Genomic DNA, 15,616 nt, shown 5'->3' with positions numbered 1-15,616 from the left:
CTAGAAAATTTAAAACAAAAATCATAAAAAATATAGGAAATATAAATAAAAAGGAGGGAGGGAGGGAGGGAAAATGTTGACCAAATATTTTATATTTTTTAATTTACTCATTTTCAAATATATTTTATCACACCCACTCACGCATCAATATTTTAATTTTAAAAAATAATTTTAAGAATTGTTATATTAAAATTTTCATTTTATCAAATCCATATAGAAAACTCAGTTGCTCAAAATAAATAATGAATATTTATACAAATTAATAATTTATTATAATTAGAAATGAATGAATTAGAGTGAATTATTTTTTTTAATAAATTGTTTTACCCAAAGAATGATTTTTTTAACATTATGAAAGAAAATAGATATCATTATTAAAAACATTAATATAATAATCAAAGCATATAAGATAAAGATAAATGAAAATGAAATATATATATATATATATATATATATATATATATATATATATATATTATTCAACATATGATTAGTGTTGTCATAATCCGAGTTTTTACTTTTATTTTCAAAATACTTTTTATAAAAAAGCTTTATTAATAAATCCAGTCAATTTTAATAATTCTATTATTTTCATTTTTTTGTTTATTTTATTTCAAGTATCAAGTTAAGATCATCATCATCATCATCATTAAGGGGCATAATCTCAAGAAAAAAAAAATTACCAAATCAATAGAATATTATAAATTTGACAAATAAAAATATATAAATATAAATTAACTTCCATAACAGATAAATTCTCATATGGTAGCTATTTAAAAGGAATCAAGTCTATTAAGGAAAAATCAATAATTATATATATAAAACCTTACATAAAGAAGAAATTCTCAAATGGTAGCCATTTACAAAAAAAAAACAAAAAAACAAAAGTAATTATGGAAAATCAATAGTTTTGGAAGAAAGAATAAAATACCTGAATAATCAGGATTTCTTTAAAGACAAAATTAAATCTATAATTAATTGTCTTTGATTTCCTAATATAATTTAGCATTGTAAATAGGTAAATTAGAAAGAAAAAAAAAGTGTGTTTAAGCAATAATTCTTGATGAAATACACAAGAGTAGACTTTAGTGTAGCTAGAGATCTAGTAACACGCTAGTATAGTGGCCGAACAAAAATGATTGTTTGGTTTCAATACAATTCAACTATAGCAACCCAAAGTCAGAAAGCAGCTATCTATTAGCTTTGTTTCATGGATCAAGTGAATCAAATGCATGATATTTTTGTCCATTTCTTCTTTTCAAATGGAGGAATTGACATGCAAAATCTTGGCTCTAGCTCATGTGAAGAATTCATTCAATTTCTCGTATAAATATGTGATTATTACCTTTGGTCTATGAGTTGACGTTTAAACAAGCCAACTGTTTCTCCATGTGTCGTAGGGTTAGGTTTCGACAAACATGCAAAGTACAATTCTTGCATTATGATATTTCAATATGATGAGCTCTAAGTTGTTTGTCACAGGTTGCTGCGATGTTGTCGGGCGACGACGAGGTTTTTATCGTGCCTTATCATGCCTTCTAATAAAGTGTGGTATTGAAAAAGTTTTTGAATTTAATTATAAAATTTTAATTAATGTTCAAGAGTCGTCATCCAGTATTATGGTCACTTGGAACTTTCGATCTGCGAGAGTCTGGGTAAGGGACTGGTTGTACAAGGGGAATATGCATCACCCCTAGTGCACTCTGCCTAAGGTAAGCTGCATTGTTGTTTGATTGTTTTTCTAGGTCGGGTTTCTATTTGTTGGTCTTTTCTAAAGTTCAAAGCAGATCTCTCTTCCTGAGAGAGTCTCTATCTTATCGGATTAAATTCTAACCATTCTAAAATCTGAATTTTAGCATCGTATTTATTTACACTTTGTATCTTTAATACTTGATGGTGTACTTTATCGTGTAATTTTACACCCCACATATATTAAAATCTACGTCTAAACCCTAAAAAAAAAGATTGGAAAAAAGTTTTTGATATTTTGGTCATATCCTAATAGATGATCATAAACTAGTTATGATATCGATTTATTTTTCTTCAAAACATGAGAAAGATGAAATTTTTTTATGAAAATATGATTGGAAAACTTTTAGGATTTAACTGTTTTTTAAAATATTATAATATGTATTATTATAAATAAATATAAATTAAATATATATGAGCTGGGTCGACCTAGCTAACTGGGCTGAGCTCAACCCAAAGAAGGGTTGGGTAGGGCTGATCTCGGCCCAACATATCTTTTTTCTTTTCTTTTTGTGGGCCAGGACCAGCCCATACATTTGGGATGGGCCATAACAGGCCTGACCTAGGTCCTCTATTCATGCAACGGACAGGGGGTGAAGAAGAAGAAGAGGAAGAAGAAAAGGAAAAAGGCTACCTGGCGCATTGGTGGTCTGGACTCGAAGTAGGTTCGGCTGGTGGCTCAAGAGGTGTTGGTTAAGGGAATGGTGGGCAAAGTCGGTTATGAGAGGAAGAAGAAAAAGGTTTGCAAAGGAGAGAGAAAGGTCGGAAGGAGAAGAGAGAGAGCCGCGGTGGATGCTTGGTGGCCGGATGGTGGTTGTGTTGGCTTCCTGTCGTGGAGCTGGTGGCGAAAGAGTTAGTGGTAGCGTGGTTCGGAGGCTGGAACAGCGAGGAGAGAGAGGGACAGAAATGACAGAAAACTGGGGGAAGTGGCTGGTTTTTCATCAACTTTGGACCCGATTTTCTTCATTCTCAGGCCATGAAATCCACCCTTATTTATAGAAGGTGGAAGAGGGTAATCTTGTCTACACAGGGAAAAGATTTTAGCCCTTGATTCGGTTGGGAAGGATCTCAAGCGTTGGTTCAAAATAGACATCATGAACTGTCAAATTTGACAATTCAAGGCTGTAAGAGTTGGCCACTTTAGGCCGGCGCCGGGGCCGCTATAATGTTAATAGGCCTGAACGGATCATACTCGAGGATAGAGGAATGTTAGGTGACCATTTTGGTTCATGTGTTGTCAACTTTGATGGACATATGAGGCATAAAATGCACCTGAAAAGCAGCCACTCAGACAACATTCTCGAGCAAAATTAAGGAAGACAATGAACAGCGACCAGACGACGCGTCGTGTGGTTTTGTTTTTTTTTAATACAAAACGGTGCCGTTTAGGTTTAAATTAGGGATTTTTATCCGGCTTCAATTTAGTCCTTCAACTTTCAATTTTGTTCGATTGTACCTCTAATTGACTCTAAACTTGTGACTTAGTGCAATTTAGCCCCTACAGAACTTTAATTTGAACCCCGCATTTACACGCCTCTTTCACTTTGGTCATTGGTCTCAGATTTATGCAGTTTAACCCCTAATTGACCATTAAACTTTTAATTTCTTCAATTTCACCCTCGGTTTCAACCAATTAAGCCCCTATAGTTTGGTGTCTTTTGCAAATTGGTCCTTGGCTGTGAATTTTGTCAAGTTCACCCCTAATTGACCCCAAAACTTTAATTTTCTTGCACTTTTGCCCCTGATTTCAATTAATTAACTTGGTAAAAATTAAATTTGGTCTCTTAAAATTCCAATCTTCTCAATTAAGCCCAAATTGGGCTCCCAAACTTAATGTTTCACTAATTAAGCCCCTAATAAAATTAATTTGACCCATTTAAAGTATAATTAAGTCCTTGCACTTAAATAAATCCTTCAATTGGACCCAAATTAATTCTTAAACATAATTAAAATTCAATTTGTCCAATGATTAAATCAAATTGGCCTATTAAAAATTTAATTATGTCATTGGATTTAATTTCAAGCAACTTCATCCAATAATCATTTAATTTGACCTTTAATTTGTATTTTTTATTCATTTTTAGACATAATAGGGTACAATTAGGCCTTAAATTTTCTTCAAAATTACAGTTGTATACCCCAACCTGCTTTCTCCACGTTGTTAGCCTTTATTTTATTTTATTATAAAAGAGTGAATTTTAGAGAATAACTCAGAATTAAATTATGACATTGTATATGAGTTCCCATTTCTCATTGAAATGCCTGATATTATTGCTAGCATGAAGAAGGCTACTATATGTATAGTGTATTGATGATCTCATTCAATTTCTTTCTATATTGCTAATCCATCTTTTTGGCTTGTGGCGGATAAATATAAGCATGATTATGTTAAAACATCACACCTACCTTGTCTAGTTTATTTATGAACATCATCAACTTTTTAATCGTGTGTATAAGATCAATAACAAATCAATAATTGTTTCTTAAGTAATGCTTGGGGCTTTATAGTTTCAACCCTATCATGAACATGATTTTATCCTTAAAAATTGACTATGATTGAGTATGTGTCTACTTGTAAATTCAAAAAAGTATTATGAGAATTGATCATAATAGGTATCTTTTTTGCATTCACATTATAAACCCTAGTCTAAAATTAATGAATCAGTATTATTTAGTGAAATTCTTGATGGAAAATAATAATAAATAGGCTATGATTATGGGTGAGGGTCCTAGTGAGCTAGTTTAAAAATATATATTGATGAATTAAATAATAAAGTGGTATGCAAAAGTATTGGTGGGTGAGTTGTAAGCCTCGTGATAAATTTCATAAATTCCAACTAGGGAGAAAATGATACATTTAAAAGAAAATATTTGGTATGACTATGAGTTTAAATGCTTAGAAAAAAAAAATTAAACTAGAACCTTGGATAAAATAAGGAATGGAATTGTGTATAGAAAATACTGACGGTCAAAGTTAAACTGAGCATAGTAGAGTAAATTGTAACAAATAATAATAAAAATTAAGAATTTTATTATTATTATGACTTGTAGAGGAAAGATATCAAGTGAATTAAAATAATTTTGGATGATATGATAAAAGATTTAGTGCAGGAAAAATATAGACGAATGAATGTTTTTACAAAACTACTCAAGAAAGGTTAAAATAGTGGTAATTTTATAAATAAAAGAAGAAAATTTTCTTCCCCGTTAAAAAGGGTTGGTCATAAGATTGAAGGCAATAATTGCGTTGAAAAATTATTCTCTTCTATTTTTTTCTCCATTTCTTCAAGATGTAAATTAAAAAGGTTGTTCCCAGGGAGGATTTTATCTAAGGAAAACAACTAAGTTAGGAATCTAGAGAGAGAAAGAGAGGGAGCAAAAGGAAGAAATAGAAATTTAAAGAAACGGGTGAAATTATGGAAGAAACTACATTCTAACTCATCAAATTGAGTTAATTTTTGTTAGGTAAGATGAATTTGATTGTTTTATTTCATTCAATTGAATTTTATAGAAAAAGGTTAAACAAACCCTAAATGTTGTTTGTTAAGGTTTATTGATGTTTGTGGACATTGTAAGTTATGGGATGAAATTATGATAAATAGGTGCTTGAAATTGTTAAATTATAGATAAAATGAAAGAATTAAAGAATAAATTTTGGGTTTTTAACCCTTTTAGTGGCCACCTATAGGTGTGGTTTTGGGGGATGTGGGGAAATTTTGTAAATTGTGAGATTATATGTAAATCGATGTATATGTAGGCCTAATTAGTTGTAATTGGGATATAATGTTGAATGATTACATGCTTTACATATTAAAATGGGAGTTTCTGAAAGTCTAAGAAGGGAATTTTGGAACATTAATATGGAAATGTTGAAGGAAAATGATGAAATGAAACAAAATTAAAAGATGAACATGATTTCCTTGCTTGTTAAGTGATCGATGATGTTTGAAAGTTGAGAATTTTTCTAATTGGGGGATAAATTGTTGAATTGATTTGTATATTGTATGTCTGGTATTGAAATTAACACGTTTGAGTAATGAATTGTGAAAGTTATAAATAATTATGAATTTCATTGAAATTGGTTGAATAATTAATTTAAATATCTTTGGAAAATTTAGGAAGTCGTTTGTGATTGTTTGGCTAATTTGTGTTATTTCTATGCTTTGCATGATTGATGAAAACTTTAAATAAAGTTAGATTAAATTAGCATGTGAAATAAAGAATTTAAGTATATAGGTTTGGAAAGAATTGGCATGTTGAGTTGGATTCATTTGGTATGACTAAGTTATAAGTCTCTATGGGTTTGAATTGGGCTATCAATGCGAATTAAAAGATGAAAGATTGAATTAGTATTGTTGTTTTTTTCCTGTTAATATGGAAGTTTAGAAAGTATATTTGTTATGAAATCTCGATATAAAATGAAAATATAAATGTGTTGTACCTTATGGAAGAATAAAAAACAAATGTTAATTGTAAATTGCATTGAGAAATAACTGAATGATAAATTATGACAATTTAAATGTGGATAATTATGAGTATGAGATGCTTTGATATGGGCAAAATTGGTTAGTATGAATATGAACTTACAAGTTAAGATAGTGATTTATTGATAAAGATATCTATCTTTGAATTAGAAAAGGTATTCGGAGTTGAGACTTCAATATATAGAGCTTGTTTGATAAGAGGATCAAGTAGATGACTTTTTTTTTATTAATAAAAAAAACATTTTATTTAATTGTTTGCTGTGAGAATGAAATATGCAAATTTGTATTCAATGATTGTTGTGATGTAAATTCAAAGTGAATTATGTAATGTGAATTCATGTAGAACATGGATATAAATTCCTTATGAAGCATGCAATTAAATAACTTGATAAGAAAGGACACGAGAACGAAAGGAAATAAAGTCAGTCACACAAGGAGGGCCTAATTTAATTAAATCAAGTCTTCCAAATTAACAGGATTAAATTATTAAAATTGAGGTGGCCACATGAGCGGGGACTAATTTTAATAAATTAAACCGACTATAAAAAGGGGGCTACTTTAAGGTATTAAAGCAACTGCAACAGTGAAATTATTTTATATGATTAAACTGATCATTATGACATAATTATCTTATGTGATTAAGCTGACTTTAACAACAAGATTATTGTGATTAGACTGATACAATAACGGGATAAATATATAAAAATTAAACTGATCGCAATGGTGGGACAAATATGTAGAATTTGAACTGACAGCAATGATAGGATTAATATGTGATATCCAACTCGGTCGAAATAACAAGCCTATTATACTAGTATTTAGTTAATTGTAAAAGTGAGGAGTATTATGTTTTGAAGCATAAATCACGAGTATTTAAAAAGAAATGATGAATAAACAGACCAAGTTATGAGTAAATGTATCGAATAGGGTGATAATACCATAACCAGGGTGTATCATGAGTAAATGTATTGAATGGGTTGATGAAACCAGAGTCGAAGTAAAATATGAATTCAGTGCATGGAATGTGGTTAATGGACTCATTGATGAGTTGAAGTACGAGTTGTAAATATTGAGCAGCATTAATATAAACTAGATGCCATGCACACGCGATGCCACGGGCTTGTGGCATGCTTGTGTGTTTTTGTGGGTTTGTGGAAAAAATCATAAAAAAAAGAAATAATATGGAGAAAAACTGTTACAATCCACAATGTTTTCAAGGAAAAAACTACAAAGCTAAATTCTTAACCAGCTTAATATTAAAAAATAAAATCGGTAAAGAAAATTTTGGAAAAAATCATAACAAAAAAAAATAAAAGGAAAAAAAACCATGCAGGGAAATACTGTAGCAATCTATAGTGTTTTTTTTTAAAAAACTAAGAAGTTAAATTCTCAACTAGCTCAATATGAAGAAAAAAAAATCGACAAAGACAATTCTGAAAAAAAAACAAAAAAATCATAAAAAAAAAAAAAACAACCATGTGAGGAAACACTGTAGCAATCTACAGTGTTTTAATCTACAATGTTTTAAAGAAAAAAATTACAAACCTAAATTCTCAACCAGTTCCATATTAAAAAAAAAATCAACAAAAACAATTCTAAAAAAAAACACAAAAAATGAAAAGAAAAAGGAAAAAAAAGAAGAAGATAATTTTGGAAAAAAAAAGCAAAAAGAAAAAAAATGGAAAAAAAAACATGCGGGGAAAGTTAAAGCTAAATTCTCAACCAGCTTAATATTAAAAAAAAAATTTCGACAATTGAAAAAACATGTGGGGAAACATTGTAGCAATCCACGGTATTTTAAAGAAAAAAACTATGAAGCAAAATTCCCAACTAGCTCAATATGAAAAAATAAAATCGACAAAGACCATTTTGAAAAAAAAAAACCATGTAGGGAAACATTCTAGTAATCTATAATTTTTTAAAGAAAAAAACTACGAAACTAAATTTTCAACCAGTTCAATATTAAAAAAAATCTATAAAGATAATTTTTTTTTAAGAATACAAAAACAAAAAAGAAAAAAAAAGAAAATTTTGGGGAAAAAAGAAAAAAAAAAACATGTAACACGAAAACAAACAAAAAAACAAAAAAAAATGAAAAACAAAACGAAAAAAAAAAATGTGGGGAAAGATAAAGGGATCGAAATGATTGTGTTAGAATTAAAAAAGGTTAGACCAATCGCATGTTCGAGAGTTTTGGGAGAGGTAAAAAGAAAGAATGTTGTTTCATGTACTTGGTTGGTTCTGAGAGGCCCAAGACAACAATATTATAATAAAAATAATGTACTGCACGAACCTTCCAAGAAGTTGTTTTAATAATATCTTTTATCTTAGAAATACCAAATCACCCTGACTTGACAATTATAAAAAAATCAAGATGAAATGACAGAAAAGTTCACAGATGCAGGCCTTATATAATAAAATAGATTTCAAGAATAATTTAGATATTTTAATTTTCAAATTAAAATTAAAAAAAATCCTAGAAGCATGAATTTTGTTTTTAAAGACTGTTTACTAATTTTATTGCATAATAACAGTAAAAATATAAGATAATTCAGATATTTTTAATTAATTTAATAATAATAAATTAATTCGTTAAAAAACATATTACATTTCAAGTTAATTATATAATTTTATTTTAGAATGATAAGATATAAATTTAAAATATGAGTGTATATACATAGTAGAACACTACTTTAATTTTTAGAAGTGTAGTTGTGATTAATTTTTAAAGTATTTTTTGTACTAAAATGTATTAAAATGATATATTTTTATTTTTTAAAAATTATTTTTAAAATTAATATATCAAAACCATTTAAAAAACATAAAAAATTAATTTTTAATAAAAAAATTTAAATTTTTTAAAAACCGTGTTATCACGACAAACTTTTAGATAATCAAGAGAAAAAAGAAAAAAGAAAAAGCAAAAAAGGAGAAAAAAGAGAGTCAACAACAACGCGGTTTAGCTAGAGGGGAGGAGAGGAGACGGGAGAGGGCGGGGGTGGCTCTGTTGGTCATCTAAGATTGTGGTTTCCTTTCTAATACTCATGCTCTTACAATCTCTTCTTCTGCAAACATTTTATTTGAATTGGCTTCCACCCTTCTACCTAAACCTAAAAAACCTAATCCTTTTTTTTTTTTAAACATAAGCATAAGCTGATCATCATTGACGATAACGAAGAAGATGGGTTGCTGTGCAAGCCAAAACGTGGATTCTAAAGCTTCTAGGATTGCCCGCTGGCGATCTACCGGCATTGTTGCTTTTCGCGACGCTAAATTGAAGGCAATCACATATATTTATTTTATATTTATTGTTTCCTTCTTGTTTGTTAAGGTTAAATAAATAAGTAAATAACAATGATATTGGGTTTTGTTTGATTAAAAAATTAAGAACAAGCAACTCAATTTAGTAATCAGGTGTTTATCTGCAGAATGAAATGAATGGTTATTTCTGTTTTGATGATATTATTATGACATATCTAATTTGCTGAATACGATGATTTAAGCTAAGTGGTTTCGACTTATGATGTTTACTTGGTTGGGTGTTACTTTGCTTCGATTAATTTTAAAGCATTTACTTGATAGAAAAGAAATGATGATTGATTTTTTCCCCTTGCCATCACTACCTTTTGGAGCGCACATGCTTGTATAAGTAAACATGGATACCATGCATATGACTAATCTAATAAATTCGCATCCGAATTTCATACTCAATGTTTTCATTTCATGATTCGTTCGTTTAGCATTTCTTTCTGTACTGTAAGTAAATCGTTTAGAAGTCACCAACTTTTTCTACCGCAGAAGGTGAGTGCTGATAGTTTAGATATCAGCAGTATAAACGCAGTTGTTCATATGCCTTTTCATTCTCTATTTTTTCACCAACAGGCTTTTCCTGACGAGGTTCTTGATCTTGACAAAGCGGTCCGCACCCTTGATTTAACACACAATAAATTGGGTAATAGTTTATTTCATTTTTTACCTTTTGTTGGCTTTTCTCAAATCCGTTTTGTCAGATGATATGGATTTGTAGTGGCAAAAAAAAAAAAAACTGCAGTTTTGCCTCACCTGTGTTATTGTAAGACTTGATGGCCATGTTTTCACTGCAGTTGACATTCCAATGGAGATCAGCAAATTGATAAACCTGCAACGCCTGGTAAGAATTATAAAATTTTAGCTTTAACTGCCTTTAATTTTTTTTTTGAGAACTTGTATTGTAAATACAAACTTGCATAAAAAGCCCTTGTATGTTATCTTAAAGCTTTAATTTGTCAAATTTGTTTTTAAATTGAAATTTATGGGATATGGCATTCTCCTTTTTACGTTTCCCCTCCTGTGGGCTGAATCTGCAACTTTTTGCATTTTAAATAGGAATGTGTACTGCTTACCACAAAGGCCAATGGTTTTTGTGTCCTGATTTATGGTGCACTACCAAAGTCTATAGGTTCATAACCATGAAGAAAGTGTTGTTTCATTTATTTAATTTTCATACACCCAGAGAGTTTACTCATGAATTGATGCTTGAACAGCTGCTTCTCATATTCTGAACAGATCAATTATTTTTCTAGCAGTTGTGTCATCCATAGTCATAGTGTCACGAGCATATGGAAGTACTTGTTAGCATATTAGCTAATCTTATGGAATGCCTGGATTACCCATCAAAGCAACTTTCTCTTTTCAGGTTTTAGCTGATAATCTTGTTGAGCGATTGCCAATGAATTTGGGGAAACTGCAGTCACTAAAAGTTATGACTCTTGATGGGAATCGAATTGCTTCCTTACCTGATGAATGTAATGTTCTTCTCTAAATAAGTAAGATGATTTATTATTATTTCTTAAATCTATTTCCTTTACCTTTGTGGTTGAATCTGACAGTCTTCATGGCGTTATCTGCACACTTCCTACTGTCCTTGTTTCTTGCGTAAAACCTAAATTGATGAATATTTCCTGTTTAGTGGGTCAGCTGGTGAGGCTTGAGAGGCTTTCCATCTCAGATAACATTCTAACATGCTTGCCTGAGACGATTGGGAGTTTGCGCAATGTAAGTGGCTCTATTTGGTTTTTGATATTGAATTAAGCTATGAAATGATTTGAGATTGCATAAAATTTACCAAGTATGAGAATAAGGAAATTTTAATGGAGAAGGTCTATACTTAGATTTTCAAAAGAACCTAAGCTTTTCTCAAAACAAATAAATTAGAATCCATGACAAAAGTTAGAGGATGCAAATAGTTAAGAGAGGTGAAAGTCTGCCTTGTGGGCATTTAGAAATTGACCAAAATACTTCCCCTATTACTTCATAAGAACATGGCACTACTGGTTTTCAGCATGATGCATTTATCTTATCTCTTTAACTTCCATGACAAAAGTTAATGTTTGATGATGCAGTTATCACTTTTAAATGTGTCAAATAACAAGTTAAAGACTCTTCCAGAATCAATTGGGAGTTGTTTCTCTCTAGAAGAATTACAAGCAAATGGTATGCTAATATCTTTGTTTTTCTTTTTAATCTTTTTCCCTGTTGATATTTTATACACAAAAAAATTACTGTAATTGAATATAATGTGAAGCATTCCATAAACCTTTTTTTTGTTACCTGTTTTTCATTCATGGATAATGAAACTCTTCAACTTTCCTATTTGAAGAGGATTGTTGGTACCTAGAGGCAGCTGGTTGTCACTGATATGGCAGCTGCAAAAAGGTCCAACATCAGTAGCTTTCATGATAATTGTTACGAACATGAAAATTTGATGGCATAGGCCCTAGATTTGGATAATGCCTGTTGAAATGATTCAGTTGCTGGAAATTCCATGTAAATTTGATGCTCTAAACTCACTGATAATCTGATTCTACTGTACTAGGATTTTTGTTCATCACTCTTATGCTGTTTCCTTTTTTTTGTTTCCTTCGCAACAATTGTGACGGATTTCTCAAAAGTTAACAACTGGTAAATTATGTTTAGAAATCAAATTGATTGTCTTAAACTAATTGGATAAACTCTCCTACTTGGTTCTCCCTTCAAATAATTCGGATAAGGTTAAGGTGTCTGGTGGTTGGAATAAATCTTTGTTTTATGTTCATGCCTAGAAATTGATCTAAATGTTTGTAGTAGATAAATGCTTCTAGAACTGCAGCGCTGGATATTACTAGGAATGAAGCATAACATCTTGGTAATTTTTAAGCACCTTCTTGGATTACATAACAGGTAAATTGTACAGATTAAGTTATTGATAGTGTTTGTATTAACATTAGGCTCATATACACAACTTTATGCTCCAAGAGGTTTTGTCAAGATACATAAATCGCTGCATGCATTTATTATGAGGGCAACTTGTATAGTTCCATAAAGTGTCATTTTATGGGCATTAGTTGGATGCTTTTTCATATATTAGTCTTGCACATGGATTTTTTTTTTCACGAATCCAATTCTTATTTTGAACCACTTGTACGGTTGTTTGGAGTCTCATTATATGGCCGCCATGAGTTGGATGAGATCTTAATACATTTTACTTGTTTTCTTGCACATGGATTTGATTTTGTTTGCCTATTTAGAAATAATACGAGTAGCTTGTTCTGTTTTAGTGCTTCTAGATATCAATAACCCTACCATTACTTCTCAGAGTTCTCACAGCTTATTATCTTGGCCAATTTTGCAGATAATCTCATTGAAGATCTTCCTGCATCTGTTTGCAATCTCATTCACTTGAAGTCGCTTTCCCTGAACAATAATAGTGTGGGCCAGGTAATATTTAGTTCAAATCTTGTCTAACTTCTCTGAAACTGTACATAGTGGTAGATGTGGTAATTTGATACTGCCAGCCTCTGCCAGTCATGATGGCCCACTTCCAGAATGCCTTCCAGTTTACTAGTATAATGGTCATATTGGGCGTACCAATTGTATTTAATTTTTTTCTCAGTAATGGAAATGATAACTAGTATTGTAGAGTGTTGCTAACTAGGTTTCAATTGTAATTCAGGAGAGTTTGTTGATTATATCTTTTCAATGTGCATGCCATTTCTTTCTTCTTTTAATTGCTTCCGGTTTCTTCTATATTTATTTCCCTGTTGATTGAAAGCAAATAGCTGTTTTGCTGATGTTCCTTCTTCTTGAATCCTTAACCTTTCTTTTTTAACCTTGAAAATGTTCTCTTCATTCCTTTTTTCTTCTAATCTGAGAAGCAATTTCATTTTCCCCTGATTTATAATTTATAAAACTTGCAAAAGTTCTCACTCAAACCTTCAGGCTGTGGTTTAGGAAATAATAGTTGTTTAGTGGCTGTGTATCAAATTGGATTAACTGTTTTGAGCTTAATTATTTACTTATCCAGATTAGTTAGATTGAATATAATGATTTGAACACTAACTATTTTCTGGCCAGCAGCACTAGTTTCTTTCCTTCTCTTCACAGACTCATCCATTTTTTATGTTCATATTTTGGTTTATGCATGCATTCTACCAGTTGAGTGTATGCTTGTGACTTGCGAGTTAGTACTATGATAATTTGAATCATCAATGTAGGTTTTATTTGTCAGACAAGACTATAGACAATTTTGTATTCCATGGTTGACAGATTCCTCCAAATCTTTTGAAAGACTGTAAGGCTCTCCAGAGTATTTCTTTGCATGATAATCCAATTTCTATGGATCAATTTCAGCAGGCAAGACAAAGATTCAGCTCTCTACTGCATGGTTGATTTTTATTTTTTTTCAGTTCAGCAGCAGGGTTAGTATTGTGTTTTTCTTTTGTATTTGAAATGTTCAAAAAATTACTTGTAGATGGAAGGATTTCAAGAATTTGAAGGCAGAAGGAAGAGGAAGTTTGACAAACAAATAGATTCAAACGTAATGATTGGTTCAAAAGGCCTTGATGAGGGTGTTGATCTATGATTGCTATTGTCTTGATACTCCAACAACATAGTAAGTTTCACACCATAACCTTTTTATGACATGAAGTTTTTTCTTTTAATTGCCCCCCCACGCCAAAAAAAAAAAATATATCAATGCTTGGTACAGTGACCGAGTGAAATAGAGTACACTTCTAGAAGAACAAACATTTTACCAACTGGTGAATTCTGCAAATGTCATGTTCCTGCACCCCCCTCATACCCTTCACTTTCCCTCACGTGTCTTGTTAAGTTAAAATTGGATTAACGTATTTCATTTTTGTGGCTACATGGGATGCGATCATCAATATCTATATTGGTTGATTGTCTGCAAGACCTTTTCTTTTGGTGCATGACAAAGTAGAAATCATTTGGTAGTGAACAAAATCAAAACATACATGATCACAGCACACATGCGCGCGCACAAGCAAGTGTTCGAATGTGCACATTTGCTGTTCCATTTTGATGCGGCGCTTCCTCTGTAAAAACATTCCAGAATATGCTTTCTCTTGAATTGTTTTTAGCAAATTAATGTACTTTCTCCTGAACAGAATGGACGTGGGACATCTTTAAGGGCTAAAGCAAGGGAAACAAGGGTGTTGAATCGTGATGGTTGTAGTTTTAGAGTAGCTATCTCCTTATACAGCCTGAATATTTTGTCACCTATGGAATATAACATATCGTTGTAAATGTCTTCTCTTTTCTTTTTGAATAGTTAATTATGGGTGTTTTGGTAGTTGATGCATCTCTTTTCATTTTGTTCTTAAGACCTTAAAGTGCAACCTGAATTCATTTTTTTTATGCAAACTGGTCCAGTATGTGATTAAAAGAACAAGAGTAGACGAGGGTTTTCAAAACTATTTAGTTCTCAGAAATATTTGCTCATCTTAATTTGCACTGTTTATTGTTTATGGCCTAAGAAAGTAAAGGGATGCCAACAAAAAGGGAATTAAAAAAAAAAAATATTCAAAGGAGTAATCTCTTAATTGAATATTTGTCCGTGTGACAGAATCCATTCAAAAAGTAGTATGCTAGGGTGCTCATGAACTACAAATCCATTCAAAAAGTGTGCTAGGTTCAGCTAATAAAAAACGGGACCGAGCGTGCTTTTCCCAGATTCTCAATTCTAGTGGGTTTCGTTTGATTATGATGTTTCTCTAATACACTTCTCCTCTGTCTCATGGACATAAATCTCCATGCTACTTCATTAACACTATAAGCTAACAGAAAACTGAAATTTACGTTAGCTCAATTAATTATCCTCTTACACTAACCTGTTTACCCCGTTGTTATAGCCAATTCTTTCCCTTTAGATATTTGAATTTTCTGTTGTTTTACACTTGGTTTGAAGTTATATTTCTATAGTGTTTTGTGCTAAATTTATTTTAATTTGTTTTATCTTGCTTAATGTGTTGATAAATATTATGATATTAAATTAACAATTTATTTTATGAAATAGAGTTTCCACTATTTGTTAACAAATAAATTGTTAGACAAGGACAAAAATT

The 15,616-nt window shown here is 30.9% G+C and overlaps 1 protein-coding gene across 1 annotated transcript; it reads left to right on the top strand.

Moving 5' to 3' along the window:
* The first annotated feature begins 9,131 nt into the window (after positions 1-9,131).
* LOC7453859 (plant intracellular Ras-group-related LRR protein 7) lies at positions 9,132-14,844 on the top strand. The gene is made up of 11 exons (XM_024585947.2): positions 9,132-9,259; positions 9,381-9,513; positions 10,116-10,185; positions 10,337-10,383; positions 10,909-11,017; positions 11,182-11,267; positions 11,615-11,705; positions 12,883-12,968; positions 13,797-13,883; positions 14,002-14,142; positions 14,660-14,844. The coding sequence occupies exons 2-10, from the start codon at positions 9,415-9,417 to the stop codon at positions 14,110-14,112; spliced, it is 786 nt and encodes a 261-aa protein (XP_024441715.1). The 5' UTR covers positions 9,132-9,259; positions 9,381-9,414; the 3' UTR covers positions 14,113-14,142; positions 14,660-14,844.
* Positions 14,845-15,616: the final 772 nt, after the last annotated feature.

The sequence above is a fragment of the Populus trichocarpa genome, chromosome 15 (genome assembly GCF_000002775.5).
Source record: "Populus trichocarpa isolate Nisqually-1 chromosome 15, P.trichocarpa_v4.1, whole genome shotgun sequence".
NCBI lineage: Eukaryota > Viridiplantae > Streptophyta > Magnoliopsida > Malpighiales > Salicaceae > Populus > Populus trichocarpa.
The sequence above is the reverse complement of the archived record's forward strand: the minus strand, read 5'-3'. Positions and strand labels throughout refer to the sequence as shown.

Bases quoted from the DNA above. Each gene is read 5' to 3' on its own strand.
- LOC7453859 (XM_024585947.2), top strand. From the start codon at position 9,415: ATGGGTTGCTGTGCAAGCCAAAACGTGGATTCTAAAGCTTCTAGGATT. The intron at 10,186-10,336 runs GTAATAGTTTAT...TTTTCACTGCAG, and splicing joins TTTAACACACAATAAATTGG to TTGACATTCCAATGGAGATC. The intron at 12,969-13,796 runs GTAATATTTAGT...CATGGTTGACAG, and splicing joins ACAATAATAGTGTGGGCCAG to ATTCCTCCAAATCTTTTGAA.